Raw genomic sequence first — 19,962 nt, 5'->3', positions numbered from 1 at the left:
CACAGCCCCACAGACTGTGCCCCACCAGACCCATCACACTCTGCAATACCCCTACAGTGTCCATGACCCCAGCAAGACCTGTCAAGGGAGCAAATTAGCCGAAGAACCCAAACAGGCTGAGCCATGGGAATAGCTCCAGCCCTCCAGATGTTAAACAGTCCCCCAAGAGCACAGGGAGCAAGCTTCCATTTCCCAGTAATAACAGACTGTTGTGATGGCCTGGTCCCCCAGGCTGGCTATGGGGCTCCCTCCGGCATGGGAGTCGGGATGGCCAGTGGTCGCCCAGCCATGCCAGTGGGAATCCCCCCAGCACTGGAATGTGCTGGGCACATACTTTGGCCACTTCTTCTGGCAACAGAAAGTTCCCTTGGGTTATGTCTCATCCCTGTAAAACTCAGCATGGACTTGGGGGCTTCCACCTCTGCCAGGATTAACTTGGCCACCTCTGGAATAAACATAAGTTTTGATTTGCAAGTTGTTGGATCATTTGAGGTCTCACAGTCTTGCCAACATCGAGCTCAACCTGCAGCCTGGCAAGGCCCAGGTCTGCACAGTCACCAGGGCCCAAAGTCAGAAACTCCTCCAACCCTGCCACCACACAATTAAAGGGACATACCAGGCAGGTCTCAGGTAGGCAGCATTTATTGAGGAAAGTTCAGTACCAGCCCAAGGAAGGAACTGATCTCTCAGTAGTAAAATTAACATGACTGTAATCAAAGATTAGATTTTATCTGCAACCTGCTACCTCATTAGTACCTCTTTCATGGCTCACAAACTCAGCAGGAAGGCCTGATACTCCCCCAAAAGTATGATTTGTTTGTAGTGGTAAAACCTTTGAATGATGCTGTCCCCTTACGGCTCCCCTGCGTTCCCCTCCATGCTAAAAGCAGCTGTGTCCTCCAACAGCAGCCCCTCTTGGGGAGCCACATAAGGACAGGGCCCTCAGCAGTCCCAGTTTCCCAGCCTGAAGTGGTCCCACAAGGAGCTACTAGGGGGTGACACAGGAGGTGTGGTCCCTGCTGGCCTCCAGACCAGTTTCACAAAAACCCTGGGCTCTGAGCTGTGGGATATTTGCAAAGAGCATGGAGAGAAGACCTGAATATGCTGGTGCTCCCCTGGGAGGGAGGATGGCCAGGCTTTGTTCCACAGGCTGTACAATCCCTGAGCATCCCTAAGGGAAGGTGCAATGGGAAAGGGAAATATTCACATAGGGCTATCTCACATCCAGGGATTGTCATGCAGGAAGAGCTGCAGTGTGGGATGGGAAGGCGGAGTGCCAGCACCTCCCCCAGCATAGAGGAACCAGGCCAGGCTCTGCTGGGGGGCTGCTGGGGAAGAGCCAACTGTGAAAACCGTCATCTCTAACCCAACATTTTGATTCAAACTATTGGTTATCCATTCATAGCTACCTGTTAGTGCTTTAATGGTGTACCCCAGTGCCACTCACCCTCATCACCTTTTGATTTTCTAGGTACAAGAAGCACCTGTGCAAGGTGACCACAAACATGCAACAGTCCCCCATCAACCTCCTTCCCGCAGACTCATCCTGTGTACCCCAGGCAGGTTTGTGCAGTGGGGTGAGGGCTGGGCACTGCAGCAACTCAGGGACTCTGGTCAGTGGGATCACACTTCAGCATGACTTTGACCCCCTCGCCCCTCTTGGTGGTCTCAAATGCCTCCAGAGCCTTCTCCAGGGGGAAGCGGTGCGTAACCAAGGGCTTGACGTTGATCCGCTTGGATGCGAGCAGAGCAATGGCCACGGGCCACCTGCAAGGAAAACAGCAGGGGATGAGAGCAAGCACTGCTTTGGAGCCCAAGGAAAGAGAAGGGAGGAGCCTGATTCATTCCAGTTATCTCCTTAGCCCAGGCAGCCAAGGGGACTTTCGCCTGCAAAGAATCTTCTGGAGAGGGAATCTCAAGCATCCACCATGGGAGATGGGACAAGCCAACTGAGCTGGGCTGCTAAGCACTGAGGCGGCAGGCTCTGCTTCACAGACAGTTGGCTGAGTAGGAAGCAAGTGAAAATCAAGGAAACAACTGCTTTGGAAGTACTGAAGGAAAACCAAACTGCCATGCTCTGCTCTCCTCTCACCTGGCCTCCTCGCTTGCACACTGACCACTGTGAAGCTCAAACTCATGGACTGAGTGCAGGAGAGGAAAGGAAAAGCCTCAGTCAGCTTCCAGCTTCTTCAGTTGGATTGCATTGCTTCTCCACTTAGAATCATAGAATCACTGAGGTTGGAAAAGACCTCCAAAGATCATCAAGTCCAACCACAATCATGGAGTCCAACTAGGAATGGGCCAAGTTAGAGCAATAGGGATACAAAGGGATGCAGCAGCTAATCTAATTTCCAAACTGCCTAAAGACATTTCTCATTTTAAGAAGGAGCTTGATAACATCCCATAAATTCTTCCTGGAGAGCTACAGATCAAGCAAAGATTCTTTCTCCACTGGTAAGAAACTATAGCTCTGAATAATTCTAAAGACAAGCTTGGAGACACATGAGCCCACCCTCCATGAGACTCACGTGTTGCAGTAGCGGAATATCCCCCGGATATCCACCTCCCGCACGGCTGCATTCACAATGGGCACTGTCACCATCTCAGGGCCCAACCCCACGAGCACCAAGGTCCCACCAGAACGAGTGGCCTGGAGAACAAACACACAAACATGTTACATTTTGCAAAATGTAGTTGCTGGAGCCTGTGCAAGGTCTGTCAAAAATAAAGGCACATTTTGTGGCTGCAGTGAATGCAGGAGAAGCCAGGGGAGAGGCAGGATGCAGTCAGGAGCCCGTAAGAGTGAAACACACAGAAGGCTAAAAATGCAATCTTTTGAAAATATCTGAAAGATTCTGGTATCTAAATCTCATTCTGAAAAATGGCTGGCATTTAGGTCTACAAAGCGTACTTGGGGATTTCAATAGGAAAGATTTAAAACTAAACCTGGTGCTTCACTGGAATTTCTCTTTTTGCCGCTTGTCCCATTCCCCTTCTGTCCTTTCCCTGTGAAGCTCCCCACTACCTTCGTCCCATCCTTTTGTTAGTATGTTCATGGCAGCAAAATATCCCTTCCTTAACTGCTTCCTTCACCTTCTGGAATTAATTTTCTTCATTATTCTCCTTATTTGGACGCAACTTCAGCTTAACAGAAGGTGATGTCCTGCTTATACCAGCTCCCTGCACAACCATGCTTGGGTTTTGGGGTCTTACTGGGGTCTCTTTGGGAAGTAGTTTAGCATCTGAGCACCAAATTATCAGTTATCCCCATGCCACTGTTAACTCTTCAACTGCCTCTCTTTGTTTGCTATCTAATGAACACCTTCTCTCCCCATACCAAGCCCAGTGAAATTAAGCACCATGAGAGTGAAATAACTCATTTACTGCAGCATCCCAGACAAAACCAGACCAATGCCATCCCTGCTTTACCTTGGGGACAAGTGGTACTCACGTAAATGCCAGCTTGAATGCAGGCCTGCACCCCTGTGCACTCCACAGTGATGTTGGGCATGCAGCCAAGCACATCTTCCACTTTGGAGGCCACCTCCTGCGGGGTCTCGTTCTTCACCTGAACGGTAAAATCTGCCCCCACCTCCTTGGCCTTTTGCAGGCGAGAGGCAGATAAATCTGGGGAAAAGCAAAACAAGGCAAAAAACCACCACTCTTGCATTTTCCTTCCCTGACTCTTCACATTATTTATTCCCACCCCCAATGACACTTCCCAAAGGGCACAAACCAAGGGCAAGGTTGCTCTGACCTTGCTCCTTGACAGCCCAGAAATCACCTGGGTATGGACAGCACAGCACCAAGAAGCCTTTTGACAGGAGACCTCAAGCTCAGAGGATCATTAATGTGGTACCAGATGAGAGCAGACCACAAGGTCTCTGAGGGTTTCCTTAGTGAACCCTCGGCTGGTGCTTTTGGCTGAGTGAACTGCAGAAAACATCAGTTGTCAACACTACGTGTCCCTGCTGTCACAGACATCTCCTGCTTCTTTACCCTCCTGGTAATAGCACTGGAGACTGCTGAGCATCTCTCAGACAGTTTCTGTCACAGATGAACAAACAGACAATCCCATAAAGAAAAAAGGGAGTGGATCTGGTAATAGGGTGGACCTCAGACACCCCACAAACACAGGGCAACAAAGCTGGTGATGATAAACATCTGTGAGGGCGTGGCTCGATTCCAGTACTCTGTCCTGAGGGTTCTTGACAGCAAAGTAAATACCTTCTGAAGATCCACAGGATGGTTTGTACCATGGTGCAAGTTGCCCTGGTGGGCACTGTCTCTTCCACATCCTGTGAAAGGAAGCCACCCATCCCTCTGCAGGCACCATTGGTGACCAGGACATCTCTGGAGATAAGGAGTTGGACAGCTAAGGAGTAGAGTGGCATTTCCCAGGCCAAAAAACTTTTTGCCCTGCACTAAAACAGTAGTCTACAGGGGTCTGCAGGCTGGCACTGGAAATGATGGCTGAATCAAGAGCTGTAACAGCCAAGATTTCCTAGACCCAAAATTGAGGGGTGAACAGTGTCTCCTCTCAGATGTCCTGAGCCTGACGACTCAGAAAACGATGCCTTTGCCATGGGCACACTCCTCTCTAGGACACACAGAGGGGAGCAAAACACCCCTCTCACCAGGGTACAGTCTTCAGAGAAGTCAGATGGGGTGGGGTGAAAATATCAAGGGAAAAGAGAAGGAGGATGAGGTCAGTGCTTTGACATGAGCCACTCTGACTCAGCCACATGCTGAGGAAGGAGCTGGGCCAGAGGTTCTACCTGCCCATCACACAGGGAACAGGATGGGACTCACTGGCAGGGCAGGTGATGGACAAGACCCCACAGGCAGTGAGAGGGATTGGTATGCCAGGTGTGGGGCACACCCACCGAGATGAGCACCCAGAAGAGCTGTGGAGGGAGTTTCAAGAATGGAAACAAAGGGGAATGAAATGTAGATGAAAGAGGAAAAGCTAAGGCTGAAAAGTAAGGGCAGCATCACCCTGAAAGCCTAAATGTGGGCTCTCATTCCTGTGGCTGCAGGAGGATTAGTAAGGTCTGTCCCTCCCAAGCTCTGGGCATTGGGCTCCAAGCCATGTGTATATGGTCATGCTTGACCCCAGCTGAGCTGCACTCAGAGACCTCCTGTGCCCCAAGAGCATGGGCAGGGGCTTTTGGAGGCATCTGAAGTGATAAGAAACACTTCTGCCCAGCATGGTTGATGTCTCCCCAACCTGTGTATGCCAAGGACACCACAGGGCTCAACAGTGCTCCCAGCAACGGACCCAACTCCCTGTGAAGTTTGGTCTCACAACACCAGCTCACAGCAGACACAGCTGGGCTCAGCCATTTTTAGTATCTGCCCAGTCACTAAAGTATTTTAAACTGTCTCTCTGGCAGAAATAATCCAGAGGCTTTGTCCTGGAGTGACAGGACAGCCAGTGTGTTTCAAAGTGGCCACAAAAATCACTCTCGGGCAGTAAAAAAAGCCTCCCTCTCCTTTTGCTGTAGTTGGCCTCTGGTTTGCTGACCTGCTGAGGAAGGAAGTCCTGGCTCAGAGAGGCACATGGAACCATCAGCCCAGCTCAAGACTGCAGTAACATCTCTGGCCTAAGTAAATCACCATGAAGCGCTTCCTGAAGCAGACAGATCTGCAGGTTACTGGTTTGTTCAGAGCTCCAGACTCTTGTGAGTCTTGGGAGGGACCAAGTTTGAATTTTAAACCTTACTAGGCCAAACCCCACACAGCTCTTGGGAATTTTCCCAAGAAAATTCCATTATACAATTACAGGGTTGCATCTTGTCTCTAGTCAGAAATCTGTTTTCACTTCCTGGCCACTGCAGCTAATTAAAGTTTTGCTGCCAGAACAAGAGCAGCCCCGTGTCTCTGCTTCCAAATAAGTTATCAAATTACCTTTAAGCTTCTCACGATGGTTTATGAGCCAACTTGACAGCTAATTATTCTTGAAGCTCTCACACTTTCTGTGTTGATCTTCTTTCTCAATAGAGTTGAGCTCTGGACAGTTATTCATCCTCCCTGACCTTGACTTCTAGGGTTTCTGGAGGCACCACCACCCAGAACTTAGGGTTCAGACAGCACAAGAGCAATAATTTCCCTTAAATAGGAATTACTAAGTGCAACTTTAGTGACAGACAGAGCAAGACAAGAGAGCCCAACACTGCCATACAAACACTTAAATGGTCCCTTCACTTGCTGGGCTTTTATGTGTTTCTAAGGAGAAAAGCAGCTCTTCGGAGCAGCAGCAAGGCAGAAGGACAGGAGAAGGTTGTACATAAATATCAATCACACCCACTCAGTAGTGGAGTGGAGAAAGACACAGACCTTTGTGAAGAGTAGATGAGGACCCAGGAAACAAATTGATCTTCTCACCCAGCTGGAGCCCATTAAATACATCAAACACTCCAGGTGAAACAAAGACAGAAGCTACAGGAGATGAGTTCTCCCCAGACGAGGAAAAAGCTTTTCTAAATATTTCTATATTTGTGAGCAGCTTGTCAAAACAAACACAAACATTTAAAGCCTTAAGTGCTGCACAGACAAAGCTCCTCACAGACAAACACATCATAAAAATTCTGGGCAATGAATTCAAAGAACCTGATCACAAAATACAAGAGGGCCTTTGTGGGCAGACAGGAATCTCATGGGTGTTGGCTCCTAAAGCTGACACAAAAAACAATTCCCTGAGAAGGGCAGCAAAATCCCAAGGGACAACGAGCCAAACCAAACCCACTCCTCAGCTCATGTCATACACAAATAACTTGGGACAGCACCTCCATGGGTGTCTTTCAGCATCTCAGCCAAACCCCTCTTGTGTGCAAGATGTCTGTGAGTCACAATCACTACCTAGGCCAGCACATAGAGATAAGAAGGGATAATTCCATGTATTCAAGCCTATTGACCCTACAAACCAGGCACCAGGAACTTTCTGTGGCCACTTGGAGTCTTGTGGCACATGATACCCAGAGCAGCTCACCCAGGGCCCCCAGCAGCAGCCTATGGGCAGAGGCAGCAGCAGCTCGCAGTTACAGGGAAGATACACCCAGGCAGGAGTGGGAATGGGGTGACAGGCTGAGCCAGCTGCCTCAGCCCCACTAACCCCTGCCAGCTCACAAAGCTCTTCCCCACCCAGGAGCGGGGTCACCCCCAGCCCCTGCACCAGCCCAGCTGGGCAGCAAAGTTCCTTGTATGTGATTCAGGAGCAGAGCTGTTTTTCCTGCTACAGCAAACACCATCCACAAATGACAACACTTCACAAAATCTGAGGTGTGGACTGATCCCGTCCATCAAGCATACACACCTTCAGGGTGAGGCCAGCAGAACTAAAAATGCCCTGGACTTGGCAGCAAGAGGATTAAGGGAGGAGAAGGCAATAATCTGCCTCGGTTTTTGACCTGAGCTACTACTGAAGGATGTTTCTGCAAAGGCAAGAGGGTGGGACCTGAATTTTATCTCTTAACCCAAAGATGGAAACATAGTAGTTGAGAGCTCAAAAATACACCTGGCCCAAAGCATGGGAGGTGAGCAGCAGCCTTCTGACAGGTCCAGGTTGGGGCTTTGACCCAAAAGCACTGCAGTAACCCTTGCTCATTGTCCAGTGGCACCTGTAACTGCTCCTTCTGGCCATCACCAGTCAGAAGGATCAGAGAGTTTCAGTGAGAGCTGGAGACACTAATTCCAGGCCCTGCTCGAACCCCAGATGGAGATTTCAACCAGTGAACACCCTGAGGTTTCTCCAGCTCTCCCTTCTTTTGGGCAAGCTACAGAGAGAGACTGAACCCTGGATGAGAGGTGGAGGCAGCTGGGCTGCCTTAGCATGGGATAAAAAGATGAAACAGCTCTGCAACAACCTCAAGGGCAGCTGCAGAGGTGATGAAAACTCATTTCATCTCTCGCCAACAAGGGGAAATCCCCACAAATGACAGTTTGTGAGTGCACCCCAGGAAAAGCTTCTTCATTAAGAGGTGGTGCAAACTCGGAGTAGGTACCTTGAAAGATGGGATCTCCTTCCTCAGAGGTTTTCCAGATGCAGCTAGACAAAGACATTGCTGTAAGCAGCAGCTGGCCCAGAAACCTCAGTTGTGCAAGAAGGCCCATTTCTGAAATGCAGGGACTCTGAAAAGGCCATTTCAGTCAATGTGGATAACCAGTGGAAAATGAAACCCCCAACAGGAGCAGAAAGAAGGGCAGAGAAAGACAAGTGAGAAGCAGTGTGGCTGCACACAGAAAAAACTATGCAAACACTGTTCGGGCCACCACACAGCACCACCAGAGGAAAAAAAATAACCTGCAAAATCAAACCTCCAAGAATAGCCCCAAAAGGGGTATAAAATGCATTGTGTTGCCTGGTCTGCGTGCCAGGGTGGATACTAGAACACTAGATATTATGAAGGTCTAAGATAAAGGCACTACAGGGAAGGTAAAACCTGATTCTCAAGGCTTGGTTTATAAGCCGGAGCTAAAACACAAAGTCGATGTCAAAAGAGCTCAAAATGGAGAAATAAAAAGAAAATAGCCACTGATCAGAGGTACCAGGAGCAAGCAGAGCTTCTGAAACTCAGAGCTGACATACAGATTCACTGACTCTTCCAAAATACCTGCTCAAAGTCTGAAGAAGGTCTCTAGGCCTGATACACGGACCATTGATTAACCTCTTTATTCTGGATTGTTCTTCTTGAGGCTACTCCACCCACACAACTTGTCCATGCTGGGATTCAGGAGTTATGACCCTGGTCCTCTAACCCAACAGAGGAGTTGCAAACTGCATCTTCTTGGAGATCCCAATTAGGGTAGAGATAAAAGTCTTGTCCCAGGGAACAAGAAGTTTAGCAGAATTCCCTCCAAACAGGCACATGCTACTACTCCAGTCACAAACAGATTTGCCTGGGCTGCCTTCCCCAGCAGCAAACTTGAAGGAATAATTTGGAACTAGTCAACATGCCGAAGCACATCCAGAGAAGGGAACAGAGCCAGGGAAGGGCCTGAAGCGCCAGGAGTGGCTGAGGGAGTTGGGGGGCTCAGCCTGGAGAAAAGGAGACTCAGGAGGGACTTTCACACTCTCTGCAACTCCCTGACAGAAGGGTGGAGCCAGGTGAGGGTAAGGCTCTGCTCCCAGGGAACAAGGGACAGGACAAGAGAAAAGGGTCTCAAGTTGTGCCAAGGGAGGTTTAAGTTGTATGTTAGAGAAAAATATCTTCCCTGGAAGGGTGATCAGGCATTGGAATGGGCTGCCCAGGGAAGTGGTGAGATCACCGTCCCTGGAAGTGTTAAAAAAAAAAGTGGATGTGGCACTTATGGACACAGTTGGGCTTGGCAATGCTGGGTTAATGGATGGGCTCAATGATTTAAGAGGTCTTTTCCAACCTTAATGATTGTGTGATTCTGTGAAAGTGTTGTATCATGGGAAATAGGCACACAAGGAATACAAGGACTTACCTGTGACCACCACGGCAGCTGCACCCATCATCTTAGCAACAATCACATTAACGAGGCCAATTGGTCCTGGGCAAGAGGGGATGAAAGAGAACATGTACTGCTGCCAGGCAGCACCAGCCACAGGTTCTGAACACTGAACCCAGAGCCCTGCATGTTCCTGGGCTAAAGGAGGCTCTGGCAGCCTCAAGGTCCCCCTTGGAATCCCCAGAGCTGTGCCATGACCCCCACTGACAGCAGAGACCAGGAGCTCACCCTGAGCCCTGCCCATTCCCTCTCAGCAGAGAGGGAACCAAAGGACTGAATGTGTTCACCATACCAGAGCCAGACACGAAGACTTTGCTTCCCAGAGTGACTCCTGCTCTTTTACAGGCATGGATTCCCACTGACAGGGGCTCAATAAGGGCTCCTTCTTCAAAGGTGACGTTATCTGGAAGCCTGCAAGAACGGGACACAGTCATCAAAGAGGTTTATGAGGGTGATAAGGAAAGCCATGACACTTGAAGACCTAACATGGGTGTAAATCACAGTGGCAAAACCCACTCTCACCCTTGGTAAGAGAAATGCCAGGCTGGAATGTCTTTCAAGAGGTTCTATTGCCTGTTTTTCTCCTCTGAAGCATCATCAAGTGCACCTAAACCAGCGAGGTTTGCTCAAGCACCAAACACAGGGACCCACAAACTTCCCCACATCAACTCTCCAGTACTTGATGAGTGAACCCAAAGACTCCTTTGACACTCATTCCCTTTGGAATAAACCCCCCAGTTGCATATGGACCAAACCCAAGGGCTGCCCCATGGATAGTTCCCACCAGTGAGATCCCAGTACTCTCACCTGCGTTGGATCACTCAGCTCCGTACTTTTAGAAAATGTCTGGCTGCCAAAGGTGATGCCACCAGGAAAGGCAGGCAGGTCCAGGTCTCCCCATAACACCTGGTATCTCCTCCCCTGATACACTAAGTGTTTTAAACCAGCAGACTGGTTCCAGCACACACTCTCCCAGCAGTCTTTAGACAGAAACAGCCCCATCACGCAGCAAGTGTGAGTGATGGAAAAAGGCAGAGGGGGGTGAAACCCTTCTGAACTGCTGACAGAATAAATCTCAGCCCCACAATGCTGCCCACCAGGGAGCCACCAGCATGGGCTCCCTCACAGAGGGTGCTGGGAGCTGCACCTGCCAGGAGGGTTTTTCTGACAGCCTCGGGAAGGTTAAGGTCAGATCTCAGCCAGGACAACATGAAGCCAAAGAAATGGAAATAATGGTTATGGGAAGACAACTGTAAGATATCTGCATGTCCCTTATCTCCAAGAGACTTTAAAGGTCTGACTCCAAGAGTTCATCTGTCACAGAGTTCGGCATCACTTTTGCTCCTGTTGGATCTGGGCACTGCCCTGTCAATAGGGAGAGCAGGTTCACAGTATGATTCCACCTTCATCAAGTTACTTGGAGCATCCAACAGAGAGTCTGCTCACCAGCAGGACAGACAATAACTGTCCAAATGTGCAAGAGCCCTCTGAGCTCAGCCATCAGTTGTTCCTAGCAAATCTGTCCTGGCAGAGCAGCTTCATGCCAGGGAATCTGCTCTTCATCAGCCAGCCACAGCACTGCAGATCTGAAACCAGGAGCACCAAGTCCAGGCTTTGCATTTCAAAGCTCAAAACCAAAATAAGATAGCCAAAATTATATTTACTCAAATTGGAGAAAAAAAGCACAAAACCCTGGAAGAAGACAGCTACAAACCAGCCATGCCCTCCCACGTAAAAACTTGTGATGTTGTCAGAAAATATTATTTTAATACACAGGAAATCAGTGACAGTGGGTCTGGACAGTGAGATGTTAGTCCCATCCAGAGCAGCACCTCATCCTGACAGCAGCTGCTTGAGATATGCTTTGAAAGCTTCCTGCCTTAGGACTCTCAGGAGAAGAGCAGTCAAGTGCCTCCTTCCAACCGCTGCAATCCTGAATGTTCCCTGTGCAGATACCAAGGATCAATACCAAGGACCTTCCTGCTCATGGAAGAATCAGCCCTGTACAGACTGAGAAAGAATATGCTGCACAGGTAGAGCAGTCTCAGGGGGTCACTATTTTTAACCGGGCTATTTTTAACTCCTTGTTAAAGGCACTTATGTGGGTATAACATTGTAGAGGCCTTTTCAGGCTTCCAGAGTGTATAAGGCCCCGGCACAAGTTGTCCAGGGAAGCAGTGGCTGCCCCATCATCCCTGGAAATGTTCAAGGCCAGGTTGGATGGGGCTCTGAGCAGCCTGAAGAAGTGGAAGGTGTCCCTGCCCATGGCAGGGGGATGGAACAAGATGAGCTTTAAGGTCCCTTCCAATCCAAATGATTCTGGGATTCTGTGATTTGCCAGAGCGTTTAAGCACAGATCTGCTTCTAAGCAAATGTGTCAGTCCTGCCACAACTAATAACATTCTCAGGTTTGCTGAACTGGATATGAAAACAGATGTGTAATGCTGGCAGCTTAGTGGGGACACTCAGAGTCACACAAGAAAAACAGCTCAACAGGGCCACTGCTTTCTGTTCCTGCTCTGCTCCAAGTGAGACAACTTTGTTTCAAATGACAGAGCACGGTGTCAGCAGTCACCATGGTGTTTCCTGAAAAGCAGCAGCAGCAAAGTTCAGCCCAAAGAACTAGACAAAGACCTTCAGGCACCAGTTTAAGAGGGCAAGGATATAAAAAGACAGCAGAAAACAAACCAAGAGCAGGGAGCAAATGGGAAAAGGGAAATAATTAAAGGGTAAAGCAGCAGTGACATCCCAGAAGACAAGCAAGAAATGTTTATGTCTGGCACCAGAGGGGATAAACTACGCCTGCCTGACAAACCCTTTGAAAAATGGCTGCCATCCAAGCTTAGACATGTTATTTATGGATCAGAAGGCAACAAAACCTGTTGGGATCACGTAAAGAGTACTCAGAAGGGCCAAGAGGTGATTGCTTCCGCCAGGGAGTATGTATTTCCCTGCAGAGTGAGCACGGACTAACTTGTAGCAGTAGCTGGCACTGTGCTTGTAGTAGCGGCACAAATTCCCATCATCGGGGGGGGTCGCACAGAAGAAGATCGTTGGGGACAGGTTGTAGCGTCCAGTTTTGCAGAACTCATCCATTTCCCTCGGGACACCCGGCTCAATGGCCACACGGTCACCTGCCAGGGAAAAGCTGTGTCAGTCAGGGAGAGGGTGGCACACAGGTGTGACTAGCACCAAAAAACACAGGAACCCTGGAACAAGAGAGGCATGAGGGACCAGGGCAACCTGATGTAGTGAAAGGTATCCCTGCCTATGGCAAGGGGGTGGAATGAGATGAGCTTTAAGGTCCCTTCTAACCCAGGCCAGTCTATGATTCCATGATTATTTAATTGCAATTGTGAGGCAATTACATTTTCTCCATACTAGAGAAAACTGTGTGACCACAGTACAACTTGCTAGTACACAAGGGACACAAACCAGCCCATTTATTTGGAAAAGGAAGTCAATTGGAGCCAAATCTCTGAGTGAAGCTCCACCAAAGGCTTCCAGCCAGACATGGCGACAAGCAGGAGAATGGACAGAAGCAAAGAACCATCTAGGCCACAGCATCGCCTCAGAGATGGCCTTGGGGGACGTCTGGGGGTGAGAGGAGCAGGACACACACATTCTGAATGCTCTCGCAGCCTCCCAAGCTGTATGAGGTTTGTCTGTATTTAGTAACACTGAACAATTTCTCCTCGTCTTTCCACTGTGTAAACTACCTGGTCTGCTACATCTCAGTGTATGTGGTTCTGTACGTGGTTCTGACTGTCCCTTGCTCTTGTATTGGAGGAACCAGAGAACAGGGAAGCTTTACATGGCCTCTCCCTGCCCCTCATGAGTCCTCAGACCTGTGCCACACATCCTTGAGCTGTCTCTCAAGCTCCCAGCTCAAGTTCCTGACTGAGACGTGTCACAGAAATGCTGCTCCATGTCTCATCATCTCCTTGTCCTCCTCCGTCCTCACCTTTTTACATCCCTTTGGAAAGAAGGAGACTGGAACTGCACAGAGAATCCAGATGGGCACTAATGTCCTCTGAGTCTCTGTACCTTTCCTAACAGTGATTTGCATTTTTCACCATTGCTGAGGCAATGCTCCCACACTCAGTGTCAGAGCCAAAGGTCTCACCCCTCAGCAGTGAGCATTTTTGTTACGAAGCTGGTTTTGTTTCTTCTGTCGTGGGCATCACTTTATGTTTACCTGCATGGAATCTCACCTGGACCTTAATGGCACCTCTCAAGTCTCCCTGTAACTCTTGCTGGCTCTCCTGCATCCTCTCCACCCCACCTAAGTTGCTCTCATCAGCAAACTTTGCAAAATTCCCTGCTCAGCCCATTTTCTAGGACATTCAGGAGCACAGCGAGCAGTGGAGGTCACACCACAGGGCCTGGAGCAGTTGCTCCAGTGACCTCTCTGCACTGCAGAAGGCCTTTTGCTACTTCAAGAACACACACAGAGAAGAAACATTAACAGCTGGTTGCTGGCAAGAGGAAGGTACGTGGTTTCTGAAGCTTTATCGAGCTTCCTTAAAAGGCACCCTGTACTGGTATATGCTCTGCTCTGCATTAAAATACAGCCAGGCCAGCTCAAGATATCCCAGGATAAAGCTACCTAAGGAATATCATACACCACAGTGGCCAAGCTGGGTGACTAATAGCAGCACAGTGACATTTTTGAAGGGGAATGTCACGCTGTGACCTCAAACCCCCAGATAAATTTATATGACCTAAAGAAACCCAGCCTGCTATGGACACATTTTCGGGAACTGATTAGCAGGAAAACCAAACAAATAGTTTTGGTTGCAGATACCTGGTTTCAGATGAGTCACTCCTGAGCCCACTTTGACGACTCGCCCAGAAGCTTCGTGCCCCAACACCATGGGGTCCTTGACGACAAAATCCCCAATCCGGCCGTGCTGCCAGTAGTGGACATCAGACCCGCAGATCCCAACGGAATGCATGCGCAGGAGGACCTCTACCAGAACAGCAGGAAAAGCTCCTTGTAGAAAACTCACCTTCTCAGGCACTGGGAGAGCAGCACATGGGCTGGCGCTGGGCCCCACCGCAAAGGCCAAGTCAGTATTGACACATTCAAATTTACTGGCATTAAATAAATACACCAGAATGGCACATTCACACATTCATGAGCCATGAAATAATAAACTATGCATGCATTCACAAATCAGGAAGCATTAAAATATGGTAAGACAAAAGCTAATGTCAACAAAAAATATGGTCCACAAAATAATACATTTTAAGAGGGGCGTGACTATTGCTGGAGCAGGAGTAAAAGAGCAAGTCCATTTAATTTTTCCTTCTCCCTAAGCTGTGATTTCAGACCTGGAGAGTTAGTGAATCAAATTTCTATCAGCTCATATGCCCACCCTGCAATAAGATAATCTGACATGTCCAAAGAGCCATTTAATGTGACATACATGAACTGATGGAACAGGAAGCAGAGAAAGCCAGATAAAGGCTGTCTGTGACTGCTCCAGCTCCTCTTTTCAGCTGGAAAAGCAGCACTATCTGTTTCAGCCACACAGTCTTTTTCAGATTATTTTATACTTTCTCTGAAATATTTCATATATATATAAATGAATGAGAAAACCAAGAGATTAGTAAAGAAAGCAGACAGAAGCATCATCTGTAGACCTACCATTGGGACCCGGTTCTGGGACTGGACGAGTTTCCTATGGACAAAAGAAAAAAAAAAACCATTTAGCTGCTTCTACATAGCCCTGGGAATACCTTGTGGAAATCCAGCCCAAGTTAGCTCACGTAAATCCAGAAGCAGATGAGGGATTTGGTCCTGGCTGCTCAGTAAGACCCTGCTATGCAATGAGGACCTTCTTCTTAAGCTCAGCTCATTTTCCAGGCTCAGGTGAGGATTACAGGATCTGTTCTGAGTGACCAACTGCCAGTTTGGAAATCCATTCTCCAAACTATTTTGTAGTTCATTTCCCTTCCCTGCCCAGACAAGAGCCACATACTAAACTTCTCTGCCCTGGAGCAGCCTCAAGCTTCAGTTTAATCCATCATCTCTGAAGGCTGACCAAAAAAATCACCTGTAACCAGAAAAATTCTGAACCACCTCTTTCTGTAAAGCCTTAATATTGTGGTGATTATGTTATTATTATAAATAGTAGGGAATATTTTTAGTACAGAATCACAGAATCACAGGATGATTTGGGTTAGAAGGGACCTTAAAGATCATCAAGTTCCAGTGGAAGGGACACCTTCCACTAGACCAGGTTGCTCAAAGCCCCATCCCATCTGGCCTTGAACACTTCAAGGGATGGGGCAGCCACAACTTCTCTGGGCAACCTGTGCTACGGCCTCCCCACCCTGTTCCACTGATACATAATTTATACATAATATTTATGCATAATAATGTATACATAATAATTACATGATTATTTATAAATAATAATGTATAAATAATCTTTAAACTTTACTGTAAATCCCATTTCAGGTCGTGTCCTCTTGTAATTCTCATGGTACCTCTTTATGGGATGAACAAAGTTAGATTTAGGAGAGTTAGAGTGGTCACTTGACCCCAAGTCACCCTTCCACCCAAAAGATCTGCAGGCATTTTGCCTTCACTGAGCTCCTTCAGCTGCATCAAAACCCAAAAGGAATCATCTTATTGGCTTTTACAACACCAAGCCACTACAACACCCACTGAGCATCCACCTCAATGATCATGTCTCTAAGAAAAGCCCCTCCAAAGCAGTGCCAACAATGAACCCGTCAAAATCCATTTGCTGCTCAAATTTTGAGGAGCACTGTTCTGCATTTTAACTAATTAAATACATTCTCAATCCCAACATATTCCTCAATTCCTACTTTGGTACTTCACCATTCTAAACATCACAGACAGAGAAACTCTGGAAACACATTGAATTGTTCTCATACAATTCAACCAACAGAAATTTTCCATGTTCAGACCTCTTATTCCCCTCCACTTATCGAGGAGGAACAAAAGAATTTTTGTGTTTGCATGGGAGGTGTTGTCACCCTCAACAGGGTCCCTCTAAAGCTTCTTCCACATTCCCAAAGTCACAACTCTATTTCTGACCAACGAGATCAAAATGTTTTCTCCCAAACTGAAAAAGGAAATTCTAAGGCACCTGTCTAAGATCAGCAAGCACCTTTGACAAAGTTAGAAAAATAAATCAATTCATTAAATTAAATTAACTTAATTAAATCAACTAAAAAACAATACTGCTCAACCATAAAGGCACCATTCTGTGATAGCCTTATCTCACTGCTGAGTCAAAGGGACCTTGAGTGTTAGGGCTGTGTAAGATAGTGACCTATCATTGGACCTGAATTAGGATGAAGCTCACCAATCCTATGGAAGAGCTCCAAGCGGGGCCAATTAGATTCTGAAATAATAACCCAACTGTCCAGGCAGCTGGGTTAGGGCAGGAGAAGGCCCTGGGAGCCTTTGTGGCTGCTGGTTATAAGCTTTTGCAGCATTGTTGTGTTCTGGGTTCAGACCTGTATCTGTAATTTTAATATGTAGGGGGGTTATTTTGTCCCATTGAGGAACACAGTGAACAAAATAGTCCATGGTGAGAGATAAAACCAACTTCCAGCTGAAGATAGGTCTGTGTACAAAAAAGAATACTTTTTTTTTTTCTCCCCAGTAACATCTGTGCCTAAAAAATCCAGACACCTTGGCGGGAAGTCAATCCTCCAGCCTGATTTGTAGAAAATAGGAGTGACCAAACCAGAGAACACCAGAGACATAAGTTCTGGTATTGTGTGGTGTTCACTGAGAAGTTAAGACCTGGTGACTGGTAAACGAAATGCAGCAAATGTTTTCTGTAAAAGGAGACAGGAAAAGAGAGGCCATGGTACAAGTATAAAACCAATAAATCCCCAACAGGAAGCAAACAGGAGCCTGAGCCTGTGGCAACCACCCAAGGGCAAGAGGAGAGTCAACAAAAACAAAGTCAATGCATTTTCACATAGGGCAGGGGTCACAGTGACTCTCCCATGGGAAACATGGCCAATAATCAAGAAAGGTGTGGGAATTGCGGGAAAATGGTCTCACCCAGCTTTAGGTATCAATAACAGATAACAACTGAGAGCTCACTGTGGAGACTCCTTCCATGATCAGTGGGTCAAAACAGTGAGCACCATCCACACTGTGGCAAAGAAACTTTAGGGAAGCCCAGGAGGATGACACCAAGGGGCTGCCAGTGAAGCAGGGGGGCACTGGTAACCAGCTCCAATGTCAAACATCCCAAGGAAAAGTCACACGTCTGGGTGTAATCCAATTTAGAGACCAGTAACACAGATGTGATGGAGTCAGCGTCCACCTCACAAATGTCACAAATCACAGGAGCTTGAAAACATTTCTTGAAATAGAGGGACCACCGCAATTCTCAACCCATCTTTATTTCTTTTGGTAGTCAGGCTCCATGTTCTTGTAGTGAAAGTGCAATTGTGTCAAAGGTGCCTGGGAGCTGCACATGAACCACCCCCACAGACACCTCTCAGACTCCAGCACATGCAGTTTGGGCTGGGCAGGAATGGTGAAAAATCAACTGCTTCCCTGATAACCATCCCCCAAACAAGGCACTGCAGGTATCCAAAGTCTATGTTCTCCCAAGAGCCCTTCTGCAAGGACTGTGTACAGAAAGCTGCCTGCCAATGTTTGCCCATGGAAATCTTCCTTCCCCCATTTGGCACTCGTAAAACTGGCAAACACAGATCCTCAACAGTGCCGTGATGATTCAGCAGCCAGGAAGAGCCAATTGTTCACAATGAGAGAAGCAGAACGAGCCTGAAGTACTTTAAAAGTACAACATACTCCCACACACACACACAAACACACACCGTGCAGGAGGGTCCTGCAACACCTGCTCCATCTGAGACCTCTGTTCTGCTCCTCACCTGGGCTCTGACAGCTCAAAGCAGCTGCAACTACCCTCCATCCCTGCTCCCTGGGAGCATCTGTCTCAGCTATGAGAATGGCTTGTTGGGGAAAAATGGAGATTTCAGGGATTCTGGCTATCAGGGATATGAGGTTTTCCACTCAAACGGAATTGGCAAGTATCTAAAGAAGATTATCCCCTCCAGTGTCCCCTAAGAGCATTCTGCAGCTGAAAGCATTCCAACTGGAAAAACAGTAGAAAACGTACAGGCTTTTTCATGTAAAGTTGGCAGAACCATCTGAAAATAGACCGTTTTTCGAATAGTTATAGCACCCTCCTGCTTGCATGAATGCGTGTATCGACGAATTTATTTCTCTAGCAAGAATGTTTCACCTTCCAGGCACACGAGGGCAGGTGCGTTTTCCGTTCCCTGTCCGGGTCATTCCCTGTACCGCTGTGAGGAGCCCAAAGCTGCTAAACAGGGACTGGGGCTGCAGGGGCCTCAACCACGGGGCACCCCCACCCCCAGGAAAGTGGAAGCCGCTGCCTTTCCCCGCTCGCAGCCCGGCACCGGGGGGACCAGAGGGGAAGAACGGGAGGGACCGGGTTGGCCGGACACCCCCAAGTGCGGGGGCTCAGCCTCGAGACCCGCGGGAGCTGCCACCAGCCCCCCACCACCGCCCCGCGGCCCCGGGAGCGCGGCCCCGCTCCCGCCCGGCCCCGCCGACCCTGCAGTACCAGCCGCAGGTCCCCGGCTCGGTGCACGACCACGGCCACGTTCTGCCCCGCCGCCGCCGCCGCCGCCGCCATGGCTCAGGCTCGGCGCAGAACCGGGTCCAAGGGCCGCCGCCGGGGGGGCCGCCCCTGCCCCGGCCCCCGCCCGCCCGCCTGCCGGCCCCGGCGCCGCCCCCCAGGCACCAAGCGGGTACGGACGGGACGGGGACAGGGACAGGGACGAGGGACCGATCCCGCTCCAGGCCCAGCCACAGCCCCAACCGCGGCTCCAGGCCTCAGCTCCAGCCCCGGCCCCAGCTCCAACCCCTGCTCCAAGTCCTGGCTCCAACCCTGAGCTCCGGCCCCAGCCCCAACCCATGCTCCAGGTCCTGGCTCCAACCCTGAGCTCCGGCCCCAGCCCTTCCTGCAGCCCCAGTTCCAGGCCCCAACTCCAGCTCCTCCAGGTCCAGCTCCACGGCCAGTCCCAGCTCCAGACTTAGCTCCAGCCCCTGCTCCAGGTCCAGGCCCTGGCCTCAGCTCCAGGCCCTGGTTCCAACCCTGAGCTCCAGCCCCAGCCCTGCCTGCAGCCCCAGCTCCAGGCTCCAACCCCAGCCCCTGCTCCAGCCCCATTCTCATCCCCATTCCCAGCTCCAGCCCCTGCTCCAGCTCCAGGCCATACTGGTGGTAACACTGTGCCCTGCACTTTGACTAAAATCCATTAAAGTCCTGGTCTGTGGGCTTGCCTGGACATGGCATCATAGGAGTGTGGTTATCTCAGCTGCTAAAATGGCTTATTGGGGAAAAGAGTGCAGTTTTCAGGGTTTATGGTTTTGGGGGACAAGAGGTTTTCCACTCAAGTGGAGTTGGTCAACAACTCCAACAACCCCAA

The 19,962-nt window shown here is 49.1% G+C and overlaps 1 protein-coding gene across 1 annotated transcript; it reads right to left on the bottom strand.

Annotated features, from left to right (window-relative positions):
• Nucleotides 1-626: 626 nt before the first annotated feature.
• SORD (sorbitol dehydrogenase) lies at nucleotides 627-19,228 on the bottom strand. Its single transcript, XM_050309619.1, has 9 exons — nucleotides 19,098-19,228; nucleotides 15,128-15,161; nucleotides 14,282-14,446; nucleotides 12,449-12,608; nucleotides 9,767-9,885; nucleotides 9,451-9,516; nucleotides 3,452-3,627; nucleotides 2,529-2,650; nucleotides 627-1,767 (listed from the first exon to the last, which is right to left on the bottom strand). The coding sequence occupies exons 1-9, from the start codon at nucleotides 19,167-19,169 to the stop codon at nucleotides 1,602-1,604; spliced, it is 1,080 nt and encodes a 359-aa protein (XP_050165576.1). The 5' UTR covers nucleotides 19,170-19,228; the 3' UTR covers nucleotides 627-1,601.
• Between the last annotated feature and the right edge of the window lie 734 nt (nucleotides 19,229-19,962).

This window comes from Myiozetetes cayanensis, unplaced genomic scaffold, assembly GCF_022539395.1.
Source record: "Myiozetetes cayanensis isolate MyiCay16 unplaced genomic scaffold, myiCay2020 scf14, whole genome shotgun sequence".
Classification (NCBI taxonomy): Eukaryota; Metazoa; Chordata; class Aves; order Passeriformes; family Tyrannidae; genus Myiozetetes; species Myiozetetes cayanensis.
The sequence above is the reverse complement of the archived record's forward strand: the minus strand, read 5'-3'. Positions and strand labels throughout refer to the sequence as shown.